We start from the raw sequence: 20,135 nt of genomic DNA, 5'->3' as shown, positions 1-20,135 counted from the left end.
TCTCCTCACATATTCACTTATTCAGCTGGCGTTTGAGGTGACTTCCGCCTAGGTCTTTGGCATAAAATTTGAGAATTTTCTCGATTACGTCCAAATCTCGGACTCCATCCCAATTTGTGGCCTCCAGAAGGAGATCCTGCACAGCTTTTACAACATTCGAGGAGGATTGGTCAAACCTCCTTGAGATTTCCTGCGTTACCAAGTCCAGTACCTCAAAGCAGATTTTACGAAAGTAGTCATTTGGAGAGGAAAATTTATGTGGGTCAGATCCTTCACTCACACGCCTTGGTCGACGAACATACCTCGGTAGACCACGATTATCCTTGTGTTTTCTGACAGCCTCCAGTTTGAGATAAGATATCTCAAACGACCCATCTTCACGCTGTCTGGTTAAGCATTTTTTAGCCACGTGAATTTCGATGAGAGCGGAGTTTACAGCGTTTGATTTTCCCCGCAGAAAGCAGGACACTTGTTCCATGGCACTAAATACATGGTGACACAAGAGAAGTCCAAAAATGTTTGGAATTCCGTCAATTGAGTGACTCTTCCCCCAGTATTCATCCCATACTCGTCATGCGTGGTGGAATTTATTTCCTCCATGGTCTCCCAAAGAGCTTCATAGTTGTCCACGACTGATTGTATTGTGCCTGTGCGGACCGTCCACCAAGACTGCTCTTGATTGTTGATGTCCCTTGTCTCATCAACGATATGCCTTAAAAGTCAGCTTCCCGGATCTTGGTTAGTATCTGTCTCAGCAAACCTTGCCCCATCAAAAAAATACACTCGTTCACACAATCAGGTGAAAAGTACTTGTTTTTTATAACCCAATTTTTCAGCGCAGGAATGTCTTCTGATCTCAGTGAAAGAAGTTGTTTAAGATTGGATTCCATATCGTGGAATTATCGTTTTAATTTATATACTGCTTCCCGATGCCCTTCACTCTGTTCATGTCGCTGAAATCTCTGTCTAGCCATTTTTCGATTTTGGAATCCATCCTTTGTAAATGTATTCTCCGAATTTTTAACTCAGTTTCTTGTTAAGGTGGCATTTTCGGAAATAAAAACAAAACACACTCTTCTTGGTCAGACAGAGGGAAAGCCATTGGAAGTCGTTGTAACAATCTTTGTGACATTTTCTGTGCTCAGTTTTGTTCCCAATCCAGTGTCTTGTCGTCTGCAAGTTGATGTGGAGAATCTCAACTTAAGCAACTGTCCGCAGTGCAACGAGGCGTGTCACTTGTACTTGTCCCACTGGCAGTAAAAAGAAATTTGGTTGCTTATTTTCACTTTTGGGGATGCCTTCCTCTCCATAAATTTATGCACGCATAAGAAAATGTATTTAACCTTTGAAGCGGACTAACAGCTGTAATGGTACACAAGTAATGTCACATATATGCGGAGAATGCAGGTTTTCTCGGTTTGGGGTTCATGAATCAAAACGCATTTAACTCGCTATATAGTATCACGAGTTTTCCCATGTACTTAATTGCATGTGTTAAACACTATAATGTACCTATTTTGCTTTTTTATTAACGGATATATGCATGCATATATGGACTTAAGGCTGGAATAAAATTATTTGTTATATCTTGCTCACCTTTTCACGATAGACTGGTCCTCTGTAATGCCTTGAACACCTTCGCAAGAGCGGCTGGCTTCATTGCTAGATATTGGACTCTCCCTACCAGTTGACGGTATTTCAACATCCCCTGAAATAAAAAGTCAAATATCCCAGAGACATAGGTCAAGATGTCACTGTGCAAAAAAGGGACTGTGTTAACGCATGTGTTCATAGTTTTATTTGTATCAGATTGAGTCAGTGAGAGCTTAGGTTTTAACGCCGTACTTAACAATTTTTCATCCACATGAGGACGGGGGAGTCTTTAAGGTGTAAGCATATGTAATGTGCCTCCTTGTTGCAGGACGGATTTAGACCGCTCTTTTATCTGGTGTTGTTTTACCGAAACGACTTACCGAAGGCGAGTAAGCCGCACCACCCGAGCCATTATACTGATATGGGTCGACCAGTCGCTGCACTGTTCTCTTAATGCAGAGCGTCAAGCGAGAAAGCTGCACCTTCCTCTTTTAAAGTCTTGGGTGCGACCCAACCCACGATTGACCCTTGATCTCCCGCCCCCGAAGCCGACGCTTTATAAGCTACACCGGGGCCGGTCATTTGTGTGAGATACACGTACCTTGATTTTGTAAGCAACTGTGTAATTATGTAAGCATACATGTATAATTATATAGATATAGATGTAGATATATATCCGACGAATCTGCATGCTGGAACCTCCATGGTAGGTCTATATATAGGTCCATCGTGTTTTGAAATGAAATCACTCTCTCCGTTGGATAGAAGAATAAGTTTGTTCATTTATTTTGTTAAGGCTAATAGTCCTTGAGTTATGATCAGTAAACGGCATAGGGCCTAATTTGCAAGTACATGCCTGTAGGTCTACGTGGCTTCTTGAAAAAATGCGCAGTATTCAGGTGTTGTCGTTTCATGCTTATCCGCTTGTCACCATACAAACACGTACAATGGGCAGCGGTGTCTTAGATGGCTCAGTCATCTGACTAGTCAGATAACTCCCCCTGGCGGAATTTTCTTCGGTCAATCACTTCCAAAGAACGCTGGGTTAATTAGTCAGTGCACTGGACCTTCGAATGATACGTGCACATAATATGAATGCAAAGTACGGACTTGATTCGGCAAATATATGACATTTTCTGTCTCAAAATTTTATGCGTGATCTGTAAAGACAAAAGATGAGAGTTTATCTGCTGTTTGGTGTCAAATATTGATTGACAGGCCTATAGGCCCATAGGGGCCTACATTAGCTGGGTATCTTCCTTGGCTAAGTTGGTAACGCAGGAAAAGATAAATCATATCAAAACTCTTTTTCTGAAGTTTTTTCTGTCGTTTCTTCTCTGGATGTATAGGCCACTCAGTTTGTATATATGTCTTATCCTAGAAAACCATAGGCTTATACACTAGATTATTGTGGTGTCACATAATATATATCATGATTAGGCCTAGCTCTTGCGTCAGGGATGTAGGCTCTATACGGCCGTGCTGGGCCAAATTTCATCCCTTGTTTGTCACTGCCCGTAGCATTTACTAACATTCACCTTGACTTGAAACATTTCACCAACGGCAAACCTGTGGAGGGGGAGGGGGGGGCTAGGGTAGCCCCCCCCGCCCCTCCGATTCCGACGCCCCCATCAGCCTACCGTCGTGAGTGAGCTTTTTGATAGAACCGATGGAGTTATCTCCACTTGTTTCATCTCGCGACAGATTGCGCTGTTGTGGCGAGCTAAGTTTGACGGCTGCACCACGCGGAGGTGAACACAGAAACCGGGGTGCTGTTTACAAATTGTATCAAACGACGTAGTTTCCCTCAGATAAACAATGTCTTCTGTAGGTTTCTTGGTTCAAAAGGCCTCTTGTAGACCGCCTAGGTTCCTGACGTGGCCATTGTGTGAAGGATGGAGCGGGTTTTTTGTGGTGAGAAATTCCAGTGACCTGGGTTTTCGATTTGATCAACGACATCGCAGAGTTGAATGTGTTTTTAAGGACAAACTCCCATGTCAATTTAACTCTGTAAATCGATGTAAAGACGCCATCAACAACATGAGCGGTAATAAAATGTCTGCGCGACCCAGTGATTTTGGTGCGAATCGAAGCAATTGGCTCCCTGGGTTACGGAGTGTAAATTTGTCAGCAGGCCAATGTAAAACTCGAGTAGATATCGTTGCTGGTACCGTAGAAAAATCAATACGACGTCCAAAAAGCACTTGGACAATAGAAGATCGACAACCAAAACGTTATGAACGCAGAATGCAGGCAAACATTTCTAACAGTGCCACAGGATGTGTTGTAAGACCAGTCACACCCAGCCTATTTATGTCACCTCTAACCCGTAAAGCTGTCAACATCCAACGCTCATTCTCTACTGTAAGCAGGCCAGTGTTGCTCTGGACAGTGGGGTCTACTGACCCCCAAGTTGGCCAGGCTACAGCAGCAGTGTGTGTTACCACATGGCGCGCCATGGCGGGTCACAGCAAGTGGCAAAATATACGCCACATTAAATCAGCCAAAGATGGACAGAAAGCTGAGATGTTTTCGAAGATGGCACTAAAGATCAAACTCGCTGTCAGAGGTGAATGCATGTTCCTGCATGGATAAGAACGCTGGAGACCTTGTTTCCCAATGGAGTATTTCGGAATCTGTCTACAACCTGGTCATGTGTTTCATGGGTCATGTGTTTCCCCCGAGCTCTGCACGGTTTCCTCCCACCATAATACTGGCAGCGTAATGCTGGCCACATAATATATTCTTGAGTAAGAATCAAATAAATAAATAAATAGTATTTTGGAAAATTGATGCGAGAGGCAGAACTATTCCCATTATCATTATTTAGTTAGAATATCTCCTATTGAAATGAACAGGACGGGATAGCACAGTTGGTAGAGCGTCCATTTCGGGAGCAGTAGCTCCAGGATCAATCCTGGGTCGAGTCATACCTAAAACTTTAAAAGAGGTTACAACTTCCTCGCTTGGCGTTCAGCGTGAAGGGGATAGTGCAATGACTGGTTGACCCATATCAGAATAATGACGCGGGCAGTGCGGCATACTTGCCTTCGGTAAGGTATCTCAGCGAAGCAGCACTAGATAAAAGAGCAGTGGAAATCCATCCTGCGACAAGGAGGCACATTACGTGCACTCTAACGATTCCTTCGTCGTCATATGAGTGAAAAATTGTTAAGTACAACGTTAAACCCCAAGCACTCACTCACTCACTCTTGTTGAAATAATTTCTGTCGAAAAAAAATAAGTAATAAGGGTGACACGAAGCAAGAAATTATGCGTTAGAGGCCTAGAAGTAAAAATCATGTTGTTTCTCTTAATGATTTGTTGACAAGATCTGATTTTCTCTACTTTAAACAGTTTACTTTTTGGGTGGATTAATTGTCAGCTTAGACCATCTGCCTCACTGAGGTCTTATGCAGTATTTTGTATAGTTTTGACTTGATGTCATATGTACACATAAGATATGAAATGCAACTAAGGTGTGAATGTTTCAAGGTGAAAACACAGCAGAAGTCAGAATAAAATCTTTTTATGTCAGATGAGAATATTAAAAAAAAAAAAACCCTTAAAAATCTTATAATTTGTGGGAAATGTGGACCGTCCCAGCAGTTTTTTCCTGTTGACACATTTACATGATGGGAAATCTTTGAAAAACCGGAAAATCACCAAAGGATCAAGATATGAAAAAATAAAAAGGTGGATTTTCACTTTTAGTTTTATTCCAAGGTTAAATGCCTTATATGCTTTGGCAGTAAAAACTCGAAATAAAATTGGTTTGGCCTTTCTGATGTCAATTTTTTTAAACATGGACAGATTCACACAAATATGGACACATTCACACAAACATGGACCAATTCACACAAACTTGGACACATTCACACAAATATGGACACATTCACACAAACATGAACACATTCACACAAATATGGACACATTCACACAAACATGGACACATCCACACAAATAGGGACATTCACACAAACATGGACACAATCACAAATATGGACACATTCACACAAACATGGACACAATCACACAAATATGGACACATTCACACAAACATGGACATATTCACACAAACATGGACACACTCACACAAATATGGACACATTCACACAAACATGGACATATTCACACAAATAAGGATACATTCACACAAACATGGACACATTCACAAATTCCTTCATCTAACCTTGGTGCTTTGCTTCTTTTGCAGAGGGTGGTAGCGATGATCCCAAGCACAACAATCCTCTGGCCAGGATACTGACACAGGCCAAGGCAAAAGACATGCCCAACGCATCGATTGCTGCTGCTATAAAGGCTGTAAGTCTACAAACTGTGTTTTCAACAGATTCATGTACATGTAAACTCACATGATAGCCCCTTTTCAGCCTGCAGCCTGCTACACGTACTTCTGTATAAATTTTGAAAAGGTAGCCACCTACTTTTTCTAAAATTCATATTTTTTACCTCATTTAATTATACTTCATTAGGTAGCGGACTACTTTTGCCTGCTCAGATATATAATATAAGCCATTCAAAGTGACCCCTAGTTACATGTAGAAATCAAAAGGGACAGAGTACAAATGTATATTGCCTTAACAAGAGGCAGGGTGGCAATTTCCACACCGTGCCCCAGAAAAATGGGGCACGGTGCACGGAGACAGGGTTCCTTCTGTTAAAAATGCCTAGCTAGGGGTGTGGTTAAAGTGGACAGAGACCTCCTTTTCAGCTCTGCATGTAACTAACTGTGGAGTGGTTTCTGTTACAGGGAAGTAATAAAGAAGTGGGGTCACCCCTCACAGTGGAGATTAAAGGGCCGGGTCAGTGTCTGTGGATTGTAGAAACCATAACTGACAAGCCTATCAGGACAAAGGCGGAGATACGAGGCATGCTCAAGAAAAATGGGTAAGTGGGCAAAACGTCAGAATCACTGTATGGGTGAGCATATATATGAGAATCAATGTCTGGGTGAGCATATACATCCGGGCCCGGTTTCACGTAGCACTCTTAACGTTACGTTCACTTAATTACCACTACAACCAGTACTGAAACTGGACCCTGTAGCACTGTCCGGTGAGCATATAGGTCAGAATCAGTGTCACTGTCAGGGTGAGCATATAGGTCAGAATCAGTGTCACTGTCAGGGTGAGCATGTGCATCAATGTCACTGTCAGGGTGAGCATGTACATCAAGGTCACTGTCAGGGTGAGCATGTGCATCAAGGTCACTGTCAGGGTGAGCATGTACATCAAGGTCACTGTCGGGGTGAGCATGTTCATCAAGGTCACTGTCAGGGTGAGCATGTACATCAAGGTCACTGTCAGGGTGAGCATGTGCATCAAGGTCACTGTCAGGGTGAGCATGTACATCAAGGTCACTGTCGGGGTGAGCATGTTCATCAAGGTCACTGTCAGGGTGAGCATGTACATCAAGGTCACTGTCAGGGTGAGCATGTACATCAAGCTCACTGTCAGTGTGAGAAATGCTAATCAAGGTCACTGTCAGGGTTAGCATGTACATCAAGGTCACTGTCAGGGTGATCATGTACACCAAGGTCACTGTCAGTGTGAACATGTACATCAAGGTCACTGTCGGGGTGAGCATGTTCATCAAGGTCACTGTCAGGGTGAGCATGTACATCAAGATCACTGTCAGGGTGAGCATGTACATCAAGCTCACTGCCAGGGTGAGAAATGCTAATCAAGGTCACTGTCAGGGTGAGAAATGCTAATCAAGGTCACTGTCAGAGTGAGCATGTATATCAAGATCACTGTCATGGTGAGAAATGCTAATCAAGGTCACTGTCAGGGTGAGCATGTACATCAAGGTCACTGTCATGGTGAGAAATGCTAATCAAGGTCACTGTCATGGTGAGAAATGCTAATCAAGGTCACTCTCAGGGTGAGAAATGCTTATCAAGGTCACTGTCAGGGTGAACATGTATATTAAGGTCATTGTCAGGGTGCTGGGATAATGCTTTAGAACCCATCTCTCATTTGATTGGATGTGGCTATATGTGAAGAAATTTGTCAAGAACCGAATGATGTGCAGTTGCTTCCAAGGGGCAGTTCTGGGCAATTCTACATCCATAATTCATAATCTTTTTTTTTGTTTTATTATAATTTAAATAATGTTAAATAATACCTAGACAAAAAATACATGTATTCATTGATTATCCTCTTTCTGGATACAGTTGCGTCGTGAGCGAAGGGAACACAGTGATCCGAGCCTTCGAGAAAAAAGGCGTGGTTGAGGTGGAAATGGAGGACGACAAGGAAATCGACATGGATAAGTATCTGGAGGTTGCCATTGAATCTGGAGCCGAAGACGTTCAGAAACGCGAGGATGATGTAGGAAGTCCATATTTGGCAGTAAGTCATAGTGCAGGGCTCGAATAAGCTTTGAACGACTGCCTAGGTTACACTATCACAGTCTGCAGAGAACTATCACATTTGATGTTATATTTATATTATTCCTGTGGAATTACAAAATGCACTGAGAATTTTGCAGCCACATGCACATGTAGAGCTCACAGTAGCTAGTGCATGTAAATCAAATCAACTGGTTTGGCCTACTCTCATTGTTCATACAGTCTTTTTGACAATGTGCAGTGGATGACTTTCATCTGAACATTCGTACAGTCATAGAACATCGACTGTCTCCAGCCATGCCACAATGGTGTACAGCAAAAATTGGCCGGTAACTTTCGAAAGGTTGATGTATTACCCTGTGCACACTCTTGTTTCCTCCGCACATAAAACTGACTGACATTGTATATGTGAAAAGAATATGGCATCAACATCAGGAAACATCCTGATGCATATTAAACATCAATCAAATAAGTAACCAAGACGATATTAATCATCAGGTACCTGGTCAAGGGTGACGGTTGATGCTTTGGGCAACCTCAAGTGTGCTTTGATAGGTATTAAAAGGAAGACAACACCAGACAAAAATTATATATGCAACAATAAAATATCTCACATGATGTTCAAAAAGATTTTTGTCCTTGTGATATTGCTTAAACATGATTGCTAAGTTCAAAGTAAGCAAAATTGCTCACTTTGAGAAAATCAAAAGCGCCTACACGTTATGAGTTTTGATTGATCTCAATAACTTAGCCACTTAACCGTTTTGCCTTTAACCATATTTGTGTGGGGCACAAGTGATGTGACATTGTGTTTTTTTAACATGGTGCATTGCATGCCCTAGTATTTGTTCATTTATTTGATGGCTGTTTTACGCCATTCTCAAGAATATTTCACTTATACGGCAGCCATCATCATAGAGAAAACCGGTCCCATGACCATCCGCAGGTTGCCGAAAGACCCACAGGTTGCCGGAAGACCCACAGGTTGCTGACAGACCCACAGGTTGCTGGCATGAGCTGGACTTGAACTCACGGCGACCGCACTGGGGAGAGGCTTCTGAGTCATTATGTTGGGCTAGTGCGCTAACCAGCTGAGCCGCAGAGGTCCTGCATGGGCTAGTAAGAATAATAGATTAAAAATGGACATTAAGAGTTACCAAGCAAATGAGAAAAAAATGACTGTGGCCATTTGGGTCTGTTTCCACCCCTCTTTCTTAATAACCGAGACAAGTTATATTAGTTGTTGTTTGTTTTTTGTTTTTTTCAGCAAATTCTTGTAAATATCAAAGCTAATGAATAAGAACATGTACTTTTGGTGCTTTCAGTTTGTATGTGACGCAGCCGACCTCCATTCAGTGAAGAAGGCTGTGGCAGAGCGGGAACTCCCCGTGAAAAGTGCCTTCCATGAGTACGTGGCTCGTGTGCCCACAGTTCTGCCGGAATCGGAGGTGGCCAGCCTACAGGCGATCCTGGAAAAATTACAAGGTCACACAGAGGTCATACGTGTTTTTGACAATATTCAGGTCCAGGAATCGTAGAACTGTCTGATAATTACAATGTACATACGTGTATAAACTGTTAGTCATGGTGTGAAAAAAAGCGGCACAGCAATTAAGTTCACCAGAGATGTTAAAATCTTTGAGCCCGAATGAACTAGTGGTGTGGACTGGAACTACAGAGAAAAGGTTGTCATCTACAAGCACAGAGTTGAAAGTTTTACAGTCGTTTTTGTTGTTTGTCCCAAAATGTGATTATGCTCTTCCCAACCTTCCATGTGATTACAGGTACTTTCAATAGGTTACAAAAGACTGTCCAAATTGCAGCAAAAAGACTTGGTTCTTTTCTGTAACACTGCACTGCAAGTGTACCACATAACTAAGAGATTTAGGAGCACTCTTCATAATACAGTACATAAATTTATTCGGTTTTGTTCAAGGTGGGGAGGAATTTTACCATTTTAATAACCATGTGTATTAGGTGCGTTAGCCTGGCTGTTTTTTATGTGTACTGTAGATGATTACCCAGGCAAGTACTTGTGTGTGCTATTGTATTTAAGGCATAATTATGCAAAATGGGTACATATTTATAATAAGTGGTTATGTTTATGGCTTTATGTTCATCTCATGCCGGCTTTCTCTCCAGTCATACAGGGGAAGGTCTGTCAGTAACATGTGGATCGTCGTGCGTTTCCAAGACGGGTTTCCTCTCACCATAATGCTGGTCTCCATGCTTATAAAGTGTGATATTCTGGATTAAAGTGTAAAACTCTGATCAAATAAATAAATAAATAAATAAATAAATCCAGCTTAAAGGATACATGAAACGTTTGGTTTTGACTTGATAATATGCAGTTTAGGATGTCCTACATGTAGGTATTAAACACAGTGCAGACAAACTTCTCAGCTTTCCTCTTGGCATGTAAAAATAACTTTAGAATACAGCTTTTCCGCTATGTAGATTGCAGGCGTTATGTTAATGGTTATAGCTGTTTAGGCAGCGGAAGAACCCAAATGTGAGTCCCTAAGCTGGCATTGTTGGTCTCAGAGTAGCCAGTAAGTTCATTGATGACGTCAGTTCAAAAACGTATTAGACCATTGTTGGAGTATATGCTTAATTTTTAGAGGACTTAAAGTATGTCTTAAAACTGAGCCAGAGCTGGATTTAATCTCTGCCCTCATTGGTCAAGAACCAGTTTGTTACTATGAGATCAAAGCCAGAGCTGGATTTAATCTCTGCCCTCATTGGTCAAGAACCAGTTTGTTACTATGAGATCAAAGCCAGAGCTGGATTTAATCTCTGCCCTCATTGGTCAAGAACCAGTTTGTTACTATGAGATCAAAGCCAGAGCTGGATTTAATCTCTGCCCTCATTGGTCAAGAACCAGTTTGTTACTATGAGATCAAAGCCTGTGGCTGATACTGTATTTCATCTGAAGTTTTGCATTTACCTGATGACACATTTTGCTTGATTCGGACTGATTCATTCACTTTATGGTCCCATATAAGAGTTTTTTTGTGAAGTTTGATTAATTTCTTCTGAGAAAAATCTTAGCTTTGGCATCAAAAGTCTTCTTAAGGCATTTGTTTGCTTCTGAAAGTGCACTTTCACGTACCAAACTTCAGGTGAAATATCTGCCAGTAACCTGCGGATGGTCAAGGGTTTGAGCCCGATTTCCTCTTACCATAATGCAGACTGCCGTCGTATTATTGAAATATTCTTGGGTCCCGCATAAAACATCAATCAAATAAATCAATCAATCGAGTGCAATACAGCAGGCCAGATTAACTGGCTATTCTGGTATCAATATGCCATGTGTGGGCTTTTGTACAGAACATTTCAAAGTATAAGTAGCAGTGTCGGTTGAGAATGATGAAGAATTAGGGTATTGAGAGCTTGAAATTGATACTTTTTTGAATAAACTATTAAAAAAAAAAGAAGCTGATAATGTCACGTGCAAAACATAATACAGTACCATTTGTTTTCTGTCCAAAGTGCATGTTTATTGTTAAAATACAGTTGTACGGTAAGTGTAGCTCTGACTCAAGACTGTACTTGATTACTTCAAAACCAACACAGCTACAAAAGTACATATATCAATACAAACAATGTTTATATTCGAAACCATGATCTGCATTTAAACTTTAAATGGATTTACAATTAACACAGAAGAGAGAACATCTTTTGGAATTATCTCCCCTTATGCATGTTCCTGTGGAAAATACAATGAATATTAAACGTTAAACTTTATACGGTCTCTTTGTTAACATCAACAACAACAAAATGTACAACAGAAATATGACCGGGAATTCACAAGTGGTAAAAAACGATCACATTTTTAACAATACTTCCATGAAAACAATACTATGAACACATTCTCTACAATAGGGTAGATCTGGGCCTACAATTTCAAAGCTGGAACACGACACATAAATGTCTACATCAATATATGTGACCTCAGCAGGACTTCAATATGTCGATAAAATTATAACAGTGCAGACGTGTTGATAGTACCCGGCTACAGTGATGTGATACATGCAGGATGTATAAAGACTGGCTGAAAAATTTGTTAATTTGATTGTTATCGGCTTAAATTTACGTCCGGGTGGAAGAAATCGGTGTGCCGAGAGTAAAATACTGCCCTGAAACAAGTGCCTGACAAACCTACAGACTTAACAATAAAGGATACATGAAAAGGTACTTTAAAACGAAGGAAAATGAAGACAGAAATGCCAGAAAAAATAAGAAAACAAAAATATCGAGGCATGATCATTGATATCACCACAGCAGGCTTACTTGACTTCTGGAATGACTGCTGGGTCTCCTGATGGAGAACTGTGCCTCAAAGGAGAAGAAAACATAAAAATGATGTCAAAATCAAATGAAAGAGCGTCAAAACTTAATGACAAATATGATCTGTAATATTTTTTTTTTATTTTTCCAAGAGAAAAGGTATTTGAAAATATTTTTGTATGGTGGGCATTTGGGACCAACTTTTGGTATTTATCGCCGTTACATAATAATGATCTAAATAAGGATGTGATGCTTGTCTAATAAATTTATTTGAATGTAAATTTGTTGTTTATATCGAAACATATGCATTTAACCTAAATTATGATAAGTTTTATGAACATATTAAAAATATAAATATGATCCAAATTGAGGTATAATACATTTGTTAGCTGAAAGGAACAAATTCTAGTGCAAAAATATTTATTAAATCTGTGTTACATCCTCATTTATGACATTATTAAACAAAGACTATAAATACCAAAAAGTTGTCCCCCCAATAGACACCATACAAAAATTATTTTCAAGTGTCTTTTTCCCCTTAAGGCAAAATCGGAAAAAATATTGACGACCACATTTAGGAATAACATTGCACTCTTTCAACTGAACTATATGTCATATTTATGTTTTCTCCACCTTTAAAGTCGTTTTTACGTCCTAAGAAAGATAATCTCTTTTAAGCCAATCTGCCACGATAGAAGCTTGCATGTGTTGCAACTAGAAGCTTTTAATTATTGACGGCAAGAAACATGCAAATGATTGTGGTATATATTCAAAAAATTCCAGGCGATCAATACCTTTACAACTGTTCTTGGATCAAATTTTATCTACCAGTATGTATACACATATCATTTAATGGTGTGTTGCTAAACTCTATAATGTCAGTTTCTGGCATTAATTTTGAACAACATGGCTGCTTTCTTTTACATGAAACTCTGAAGGACCTCGTGACGTTTCTTACATGTAGCTGTAACAAACATGTTTTACATTAAGTTGCTCTGTCTGTTGCTGTGTTAGTGGTCCAAATTTTGATGTCCCACGCTCTCATTCCTTTACATAACAAGGGCTCTGAGGTCAAGACTTAACTCTGGCGTGTGTTTGTTTTTGTATTTTTTTTTTGGGTGCAATATTGCTGCAATTGAAAATTTTCACTTGTTTTTCTCCACGTAAATAATGAAAATGGCAAGGAGCTCTCCAGATCACATCAAGCAATGTAACATACAAAACATGATTCGAGGGCTGAGTTACATGTAGATTTTGTGATGCTAGTATCTCGTTGGCGCAATAGTATGGTATATTAACTTCTATACAGTAAGAAAAATAACCAGTCTGGTCTACTGCACTGCAGCACAAATCTTAAGTAGTATGACAGTTTCTGCTTAACTTGATTATAGCAATGTGTGGGGAAAACAATTTACCCATGTAACCAAACAACAAAAACAACACATGCTTGACAACATTTAACATTACAATGTCAAATTCCCATTAAAATATACATTGGTAAACAATAAACAGTGTATAAAACTACTCTCTGGAGATAAAAAGCACTTATGTACTATGGAAAACATTTAAATATTCCTATCAGTCAGTTCTGATTTACTGAATGAATAGGTAGCATGTAACAGGTAGCAACAGGTGATCAACCCTGTTTTGACAACCACATTTATACACACATACATATATCAATGTAAACATGTTTCAATATTTTCAATCACATGGAATCTTTTCTTTACACAATATCAATTTTGTAACTTTTTCCTCTTTTCATCTGAGCAACATAATTGTATATAATTTTGCAATTTTAAATACATAAAACAATGTTGAAATTCACAAAGATTACAACCCAGTGTGAACTGTTGTGAACTACATTTAAAACCAATATGAATTCACATTACATTTGTGTACAAAATTGCAAATTGTCGACCAGTTCCATACACATGAAATACTTACATGTACACACATTTACATGTTATAGTTTATACCCAGTTACAATCAATAACCAGTCCAATTTGACAATGGAAAACTTTGTAAATACATATATCAATATTATTTCTCTGGTATATCATGTTATAAGTACACATATGTTTATATTGTCTGTGTGTAAATATACAAACTGAACTGTGGCAACTTTCAAGCTCACAAAAGGCATGTACCTAGAAGCTACATTTTCCAGCTGAAGGCAGCCATCATTCCTACCCTCAAAAGATTCTCTCTCTTTTTGCATTGGTTGATCCTTTCCACATACAAATAGTTTTGACAATTTCTGAACACTGCTCACATTGCTTGCTAACACTGCACATGCACACACATAGTTTCATTAAGTATAATTGCCATCTGTTTATACAAAATAATATACATGATAATTGTATCAAACACTTTCTAAATTGAATATATATATTTTTTTTAAATTTAAAATCATTTACAGCAAATTGTCCATTAAAAAGAAACGACAAATTTTTTGCTTTCATAACGCAATTTATAAATATACAATATCATAAGAAACTTCATTTTGGCTATACATTTATATTCAGATGTAAACTATAAAAACATAGCATGGAATGATGTCAGGCATAAAGATAATAAAGGCAAGTTTAGGACATAAGGTAAGCGCAGATTTATAAATTAAAAGTTGAACTGATCACCTCAATTCATTTTTGACAGAATTGAAACATTGTAACTATTGTAAAAATTATTTGCAGAAAAAAAAATCGGGAAGCTTTCCGTATTCACTGATATTACAGTGTGGAATATTTGTATAATTATAACAAGTGTGCTGGTCAAAGGTGAGAAAAGAACAATGAATGATTATGGCTTAACGCCAGATCGGCAATATTTCAGCCATACCGTGGCGAGAGAAAAAAAGAAAATCAAGTTTTAGGATAAGCTCAAAATGCGCAATTGTATGCACGTGTATGTATATATTGAACAATTTATTATGATCATATCATCCTAAAGATTTAGGTTATGGCTGAACTGGGATTTTGTGATGTTTGGATCAAGCTGTATTCATGACAAAAGCTCGAGAGACTGGATCAATGTACATATTTCGCAAAGTAAAATTTTACTGCAGGTATGCAATAGAGGTCGTTCTTAAGTATAAAGCAATATGATAAAGGTTTCCATAAAATGTCAAAAGATAAACTGCTGAAACCGAAGATTCATGAACAGGAAGTTTTTGCTCCCCAGAAATAGTTCAGCAGATAAAGACTAATAGTGCATGGGCCAAGGCCCAAAATTTCACACCGTCGTACCATCCAGGGTGGCCAAATCACCTTCCTATTTTTAAGCTGGCACATGTCCTTAGTTTATGTTTTGATATGATAGCCGTCGCAGATGGGTAGTTTTGTCTGCGTTATGCCCTCTTTAATGAGCGTACCCATTGTTCAGTTACTAACTCATATACTGCCAACAGTCATACAGGCAGAAAAACACATGTACAAGTCGAAATACACATTAAAACGGTGTACTAAATTAGATTTGTGCTGAATAGTTGCACATAGTTTGATTGGACAGTTGCAACTCTACAAGTATGTTGTGAAGTTGCACATACAGTACTGGGATGAGCAGTAGTAAAGTTAGAAGTGTGCTGAACAGTTGCACACATTTTCTTACACCTGCAAACAAGATGATCTGTTTTTCTTAATACTTTCCTTTCATCAGATTTTCATCTCCCTACAAATATGCTTACGCAAATGCATATTAGCAAAATAGACCTTTAAGTTCTGGATTAAATAGGTGTCTATAGAGAGTTGTATGCATTTTTCCATTTCACGTAGAAGTACATTAGGGTATGAAAATAGGTGTTCACAGATTCAATTTCGTGCAGAAAATGTACCTAAAAAGTGACAAAGTACAATAGTTGCATGGATTTTCATAAATACCAAGGTGCATAAAATTTATAAATGACATATTTAAATAAATACATGCATATCTAAATAACGAACACTTGTGCACTCTTGCAGATATACCAGTGTTGTAGACGGATACATTTTAACCTCTGCAGAGATACAGGTGAGCGCGCAGTTACACTGTGCAGGCAGTACCACAATTGCAAGGATTATGAATGCCTGTGCAATATCACGCCACAATTCGCATCGAATGTGACGAGTGTGTTTTGCATTTGCAAGTCAACAGTGCATACATGTGAAATTTAATTATTTTATACATTTGGAAAGCTTACACATAGTTTATGAATGATACACACATTGAAGAGTGGTACTGATGTACTGTAATAACCATTTCACTTTTGCAAGGTGTTTATTCAAGCATATTCCGAGGACATTATTGTATGTACGCTGTTAAAATTATACTTTTTGTGAAGCGCCGAAAATGGCCGACCCAACCAATGTAGTTTCGTCTCGAAAATCAAATTTAAAAAGTGCACAAATTGAACTGAAAGTTGCTCTTTCATATGCGAAAATGTTGAGGAATTAAGGTACATGATTCAATTAAGTTTTCATTTACTATAGGCTACACTGGATCAGTGGGCCACTGAGCTACCAGACAAAAAAATTAAATGAAGTAAAATAAGAACATTGGTGAAATGTAGGTGGTTATGGGATCAAAATTTTCTGAAGAATATTTTCTTGCATTTTGCCTATGCAATAAAGCGGGTCTTACTGTAGCAGGATGCTTGTGGCTGGTAATAACTGCCTTCTACTGAGCCCATTGTGCTAACTTGTACATGTGAAACTTGATATGAGTACATAGAGACAAGCTGATAAAAATTTTATTTATTTATTTGATTGTTTTACGCCGTACTCAAGAATATTTCACTTATATTGCATTATGGTGTGTGGAAACCGGGCACGGCCCGGGGGAAACCCACAACCATCCGCAGGTTGCTGGAAGACCTTCCCACTTACGGCCGGAGAGGAAGCCAACATGAGCTGGACTTGAACTCAGAGCGACCGCATTGGTGAGAGGCTACTGGGTCATTACGCTGCGCTAGCTGATAAAGAGGTGTAGGAATTATAGAGACGTGACCATACACATGCAAACTGATGTACAGCTTGAAGTGATGGAAATACTGAGGGAATTCTTGCCACATCAATTTACATTGTTGTTTTATGGGAAGAATAAATCTTTTTCCAATACCAAAGGAGTCAATAAAAATACGAATAAAAAACAAGCCTAATTTGTGGGAAATGTGGACACTCATCAATGTTTTCTCCTTTTGAAGATACATATGTACATGATTGGAAAGCCCTGAACAACAGGAAAAAATCATAAAAATATAAAAATTGGACAAAATAAATATGTGGATTTTGAGTTTTATGTTCATTCCATTTATAGGCCTTCGGAGAGTCAGCTCTCTTGTAAAACACAAAATAAAATTAATGTCGTTTTATTATGGAAATCTTATGGGGCCAAGAGTATATATTGCCATAGTAGTTATACATGACAACCAATGAAAAATTCATGTTTGCAGTACAAAAGCACTCTAATACTGTACATATATGTATATGTACATGTACACTGTATCCATCAGTCACAGATGAATGTGTTGATATGTATTGATAAGTCTTCCATAAAACTATGACATCAAAACTCTATGCCTGCACAAAAGATGGTACGAGATAAATGGATATTAGAATGTCCTTTGATGAAAAACAAAAACAACAAAAAAACAAACAAAACATTTACCATGTATAAATATTAAAATGGCTGATAACATATATATATATATATATGCATTTTATATGTACATGTAGGTAAATACTTGGTGATTTTGATGTGGAGTCATACCAATACACTGTATAAGGAAAACCAAACTTTCTTTCTTTCACAATCTTGTAATTCTACTGCCGTTTCAAACTTTTTCTTCTCTTCAAACAACTATATATGTATATAGATAGATATCACATATATATATATATACCCATGTGAATGTAAATGATGATATGAGTATAGGCACCAACCCATAACAAATGTTCATGATTAATGTTAGACTGATGATATAAAAGGGGTCAGTGAAAGGTGAAAGGTCAGAGGTGAAAGTATGGGCTACAATATGGTAGGTCCAATGTCTTTCTGTCCTGGACGTGCCTTCAGGAAGTAGGTCAGCATCTCGCCCTTCCCCTTTACTCGTATTATGCCCCGGCATTCCAGGATGTACCCCAGCGGAGAAAGGAGGTTGTACACCTCAGGTGTGACCTGTGGGGTAGAGACAACAGAGGGATTGTGTTGGGAGTGTTATAAGATTATGCAATGTCCTACACGTATTTCAGTCTGACAAATACATGTACGTGCGTCAATATCCTATGATGTGTGCTTCTAATAAGCTAGACCAATTGGCATTTCAGAGGTCTCGAATTCACACAGAAATGGATGACACAAGGTGGGGGCTCTCGTAAACTAATACAGGTAAAAGCCTGGTTTTACGGTAGCTGCTAGACAGAATATACATCTGTCTGTTGCCTCAACACATACCATAAAATCATATCTTCAGCCGTGGTGGTTTGCGAGCGCCCCCACCCTGTCTCTGCTAAATCTGCATAAACTCTCGATCACGAGACCCCTGAAATACCTATCGCCCTTTTATACCTGTAGTACGACCAGAAGCTGCATGTATTTGAAAATCTAATAAAAACCTATATTTTTAGATTATAAATGTTGCTTCACTGGAAAACCATGCTGACACCACCATGTGACACCTCAACACCACCATGTGACACTTTGACCAGAAAGTAAATCTTAAGGCTCATAAACAAGTTGTCAATAGCCATTTTACATGTAACAGTGTAATATTCTTGGTTATAAACCAAACGTTCCACAAGTTTATTTTTTTTCCGACTCATATCAAAAATGGCGGTTAGAAAAGTTTTTTAATTGCTTGCTTTCAATGTGCCAGGTACATCTGTGTTAATTGTTAGATTATGGTCGACATTTTATCTCACCACCGTCACTCCTGATGATGATAAAATAAAATGCTGAAATACTGAGTTAAAATGAATCTGCTTTTTTTGGAGCTACACTACTTATGCATTACGCTAAACTTATCAGTGGATCTTCTGGATTTACAAAAAGAAGAAAAAACCTTGGTAAAAATGGTAAGTTCACCTGTATGTGATCAGAAACCCCAGTACTGTCCATGCGACTAGCCACGTTAACAGAGTTCCCCCAGATGTCATAGTGAGGCTTCTTAGCACCAATGACTCCTGCCACCACAGGGCCAACATTCATACCTGTTATCATGACAAAGAAAGTTCAGCAATGAGAGGAGGAATTTAACAATACTCTGTGGACAGAGCATCAAAACTTCGCCTCCAGTTTACTGTTGGAAACAAAACAAAGGATGGCTCCAACGTATACATTTGTACATGTATTGCCACCGGTCAATAGAAGCAAGCTTTCGAGCCCCATGATAGACCTACAATAACAGACAATGCCTTCAGGCTTGGAGTTAATCATGTTAAAAATTAAAATACACAGGATTTTCAAACTGTCAGGTACAGCGATTCTCTAAATAGTGTGTCGACATGAAACACCAATGTTTTGTACAAAGGGGAATAACTCTGTAGATTTCAAAGCTTATGTGACAAGTTTTCAATAAGCTTCCAATCTATAGCAGTGAAAACCAGTAAACAAATTTTATAACTCTTGCAGGGTGCTTCTGTAGATATAGTGGTAGTCCACACAAAATTTTGAAGGGATTACTTTCAACTTCAATGTTTTAATAATTTTTTTCACTGGTATTTATTGCCATTTTCATGAATTCTTTGCACACACACGATGGCGGCCAGTTATACTTAGGAGGAGGAAACTGAGGCAATCTGAATATTAAATAGCTTGCTTTTAGCAAGTGACAACCTTTGCCACATGAGACATGCAGAGTTTTCTTTTACAGAGTGATTCATTTATTTATTTGATTGGTGTTTTA

At 38.7% G+C, this 20,135-nt stretch overlaps 2 protein-coding genes across 2 annotated transcripts in view; one reads left to right on the top strand and one right to left on the bottom strand.

The window, feature by feature from the left end:
* Window positions 1-3,352: 3,352 nt before the first annotated feature.
* Window positions 3,353-9,881, top strand: LOC135477952 (translational activator of cytochrome c oxidase 1-like). Its single transcript, XM_064758188.1, has 5 exons — window positions 3,353-4,162; window positions 5,810-5,916; window positions 6,365-6,501; window positions 7,790-7,967; window positions 9,292-9,881. The coding sequence occupies exons 1-5, from the start codon at window positions 3,412-3,414 to the stop codon at window positions 9,502-9,504; spliced, it is 1,386 nt and encodes a 461-aa protein (XP_064614258.1). The 5' UTR covers window positions 3,353-3,411; the 3' UTR covers window positions 9,505-9,881.
* Window positions 9,882-12,179: 2,298 nt separating this feature from the next.
* The window catches only part of LOC135477448 (adenylate cyclase type 6-like), an 87,161-nt gene continuing 79,205 nt past the window's right edge, over window positions 12,180-20,135 (bottom strand). The window contains 2 exon segments of the mRNA XM_064757554.1: window positions 12,180-18,409; window positions 19,316-19,440. Coding sequence (XP_064613624.1) covers window positions 18,260-18,409; window positions 19,316-19,440 — 275 coding nt within the window. The 3' untranslated portion in view covers window positions 12,180-18,259.

This window comes from Liolophura sinensis, chromosome 11 (assembly GCF_032854445.1).
Source record: "Liolophura sinensis isolate JHLJ2023 chromosome 11, CUHK_Ljap_v2, whole genome shotgun sequence".
NCBI lineage: Eukaryota > Metazoa > Mollusca > Polyplacophora > Chitonida > Chitonidae > Liolophura > Liolophura sinensis.
Note: the sequence above shows the minus strand (reverse complement) of the source record. Positions and strands in the feature narration are given on the sequence as shown.